The following is a 3,163-nucleotide window of genomic DNA, read 5'->3' as shown; positions in this document are numbered from 1 at the left end:
GGAAGTTTGACCGTAAGTGAGCAAGTTGACCTGAAATTAAGTGTACTTAGAGACTAAACATGTGACAAATTCAAATATTTGTGTTTTTTCCAAATTATTTAATTTTTATGACTTTTTTATTCTTTATTTATTTTTTAGAATTCTGTGGCGCATATCATACGTGCCACAGAAACAAAAAAAACCGTGCGCCATAGATGATAGTATTCCTAGTAGCGTTGGTTGTTAAAAATTCTGTTTTGTCTAATCTGTAACAATTATTAGGAACTTTAGTTTTTGCCCCTGTAGTAGGTGTTTGAGGGTGAAACACACACTTTCATGTCTCCTCTTGAGACGTTGGTGTAGCTAATTGTAACTGCGCTACCAATTGAAAGAAGGCTAGCTAGGTTGGGGAAAAAGATCACAAGGAAATATTGGAGGGGTGGGATGTGAGAGCGTCGTTTCTATCTTGCACCCTAGGTAGCGTGCACGTGTCTCTGATTTTGGTTTGCTGCTCTGCAATTCGTGTTGCACAGGTGTCATCAAGTTTCCTTAGGTTTAATCAAGTTCCGTCACATTTCAAAAATCAAGATCAGATTGAATGCAACGAAACATATTGTACCATGCACACTAGATAGCGTGCACGGTGGAAATACATTTCTAGGGTGGGATGTAGGGAAGACGTCCCTTTCCGAGGAAAATGCGGTATCTACAAAGTGCTACATAACAAAATGTCACAATACTACATAAGCTTGGTAAATTTGTTTTTTTTTTTTCCTCTCCATGGAGCAGGCCACAAGACATGCCGTACGTACACATGTTCTCCCATGTGCTGCGGTGCTACTCGTCATTCTACACAGACATGCTTAGGCAGCTTAGCTTAGCCGCTGAACGGCCGGTACTCCTTGAGCTCGCCGACGACGTCGGCGATGGAGCCGGCGGCGGCGGCTACAGACACGACGAGGCACGCGGCGCTGAGCATCTGAAGGCAAACCCACCTCGTGCTGCCTCGTGTCACCCGGCGCTGCACGATGTACATCTCGACGGGGAAGTAGACGGTGAGCGGCCAAAAGGCGAGGGCGCCGAGGAGCCCCACGACGTCGCCGAAGAAGGGGAGCAGCATGGAGACGACGGTGGTGAGGCAGACGAAGGCCGTGCGCCACGTGAGCCGGAACAGGCTGAGCGAGAAGGGGCCCACGCGGAGCTCCTTTGCGATGAAGGCGCTGTCGGGCCACCTTGCCGCCGCCCACTTCTCAACGAAGGCGAAGAGGGGCTGGCAGAAGACCTGGTAGGCGCCGACGAGGTGCACGACGATGGCGGCGTTGGCGACGTCCAGCAGCCAGAAGGGCTCGTAGAAGCCGAACCCCGTGAGGAGGTTGTCGGGGGCCTCGTCGCCGAACGCGGCGTAGCCCATGCACCCGCAGAGCATGTAGAACACCGTCGTGGTCACCACGCTTATCCCCGTCGCCTTCTTCATCACCTTCGCCTCCGACGGCGGCGGCGCCTTCACCGTGTCCTGTGTTGATGCAGAACACATGTCTTCGTCAGTACTCGACTACCCGGTACCACGTCAAAACACAGGAACCCAAGAAGCAGAGCAGAGCAGAGTGTACGTATGGACAAACCTGGATTTCGATGAGGATGATGGAGTAGGAGTATGCGAAGGCGATGTTGCCGAAGGCCTGGAGGCTGCGCCACACCTTCTGCATGGAGGTGACGTCGGGTCCGACGCTGAGGCCGGTGAGGCTGCCCTTGATGCCACCGTTGGCGACGGTCTGGGCGATGCCGAGGGCCAGGCCGATGGTGGAGTAGGTGAAGGACATGACGGCGGCGACGATGGAGAGCCACCATATCTGGTCAAAGTCCGGTATCTGCGAGAAGAGGATCTGCACGACGCCGAACACGATCATGTAGGGGTTGCTGGAGCTCCGGCACGCGCCCTCCTGCCCCTTGGCGTGGCGGTAGTGGAAGCAGTCGGCCCTCCTGATGGCGCGCATGCTGATGGAGGCGGCGATGGTGTAGCCGATGGCGACGCCGACGAGGTTGGCGTACTGGATGACGCCGCAAAGCTTGACCTTGGTGCCCGGGAGGGAGGCGCGGACGGCGTCCATGTATGTGTAGTTCCGCTTGCCGTTCTCCGGGTCGCCGGAGCGGTAGCACTGGGCGAGGAGCGTGGAGGTGTAGTAGATGACGAAGGCGAAGAGCAGCATGATGGCGGGGCCCGCCGCCCAGCCCAGCTGCGCGATGGCCCACGCCAGGGAGAGCACCCCGGACCCGATGACGGCCGTGATGATGTGCGCGCTCGCCGTCCACACCGTGCCCGACCGCCGCGGCCGCCCGTCGTCGTCGAGCCAGTCTGACTCCCGGCCGTTCCCGGCCTCCACTGACACCTCCATCGGTGCCATCCTCGCCGACCCCTTTCCGTAGATGGCTTGCTTCTTCTCCATCGCAGCAATTAGCTAGCTACGAGACAATGGTGTGTGCAGAACTTAAGGCGGACTGCTCGGCGAGTTGGTTAGGACACTAGGACGTTAGGAGTGGTGGTTCTTGCTGTGGTATGAGGGGAATGGGAGAGAGAGGTTTATATAGAGGGTGATGCGACAAGAGAGAGGCGTGCAGGGATGGGTGGAGAGCGACCATGTGTGGTGCAGAATGTAGATGCAGTGAAGTGGTGGTGGCGGTGGGGGATGCTGCCGTTGTGCTTTTGTTGAGTCTCCGCGTGGAGGGGCGGGGAGAGGAGGAGGACGACGAACTTCCACTGAAGCTGCCAAGGGTGACAGCTGGCAGATCGAGATAGGATCCTGGCCATCCCGTGTGCTTTGTGTTGGAGTACAAGGATTGATTGGATCTTGTGTTAGTGATGATGTGGAATGATCAACTGATATTTCTTCCGTTGGGGGGCATGGCATTTTCTGGAAGCAAAGTGGGTAACACTTCAAATTGTTGCATTTCTCTGGGGCAAGCCAACAACAACCATCCACCATGCACACAACCATAAAGCAAAAAAATTAGTTGCATAAAACCAAAAGAGATTGTGGTCATTCTATGTGTTAGCATTGGGGATGGCATTTTCTAGAATCTAAGTGGACAACACATCAAATTAGTTTTTTTTTTAGTTTTCTTAAGGTGTTCCTAGCGCCTGCATTGATTGATGTAATGCAGGCGTAAAGCAAAATACAGTTGGATG

At 54.2% G+C, this 3,163-nt stretch overlaps 1 protein-coding gene across 1 annotated transcript; it reads right to left on the bottom strand.

The window, feature by feature from the left end:
• Positions 1-553: 553 nt before the first annotated feature.
• On the bottom strand, positions 554-2,635 carry LOC127294835 (amino acid permease 3). Its single transcript, XM_051324738.2, has 2 exons — positions 1,602-2,635; positions 554-1,492 (listed from the first exon to the last, which is right to left on the bottom strand). The coding sequence occupies exons 1-2, from the start codon at positions 2,421-2,423 to the stop codon at positions 857-859; spliced, it is 1,458 nt and encodes a 485-aa protein (XP_051180698.1). The 5' UTR covers positions 2,424-2,635; the 3' UTR covers positions 554-856.
• Between the last annotated feature and the right edge of the window lie 528 nt (positions 2,636-3,163).

The sequence above is a fragment of the Lolium perenne genome, chromosome 4 (genome assembly GCF_019359855.2).
Source record: "Lolium perenne isolate Kyuss_39 chromosome 4, Kyuss_2.0, whole genome shotgun sequence".
NCBI classification, from domain to species: Eukaryota; Viridiplantae; Streptophyta; class Magnoliopsida; order Poales; family Poaceae; genus Lolium; species Lolium perenne.
Note: the sequence above shows the minus strand (reverse complement) of the source record. Positions and strands in the feature narration are given on the sequence as shown.

Coding starts and splice junctions, on each gene's coding strand:
- LOC127294835 (XM_051324738.2), bottom strand. CDS start 2,423: ATGGAGAAGAAGCAAGCCATCTACGGAAAGGGGTCGGCGAGGATGGCA. Junction 1,493..1,601: donor TCATCCTCATCGAAATCCAG/GTTTGTCCATAC, acceptor GCATCAACACAG/GACACGGTGAAGGCGCCGCC.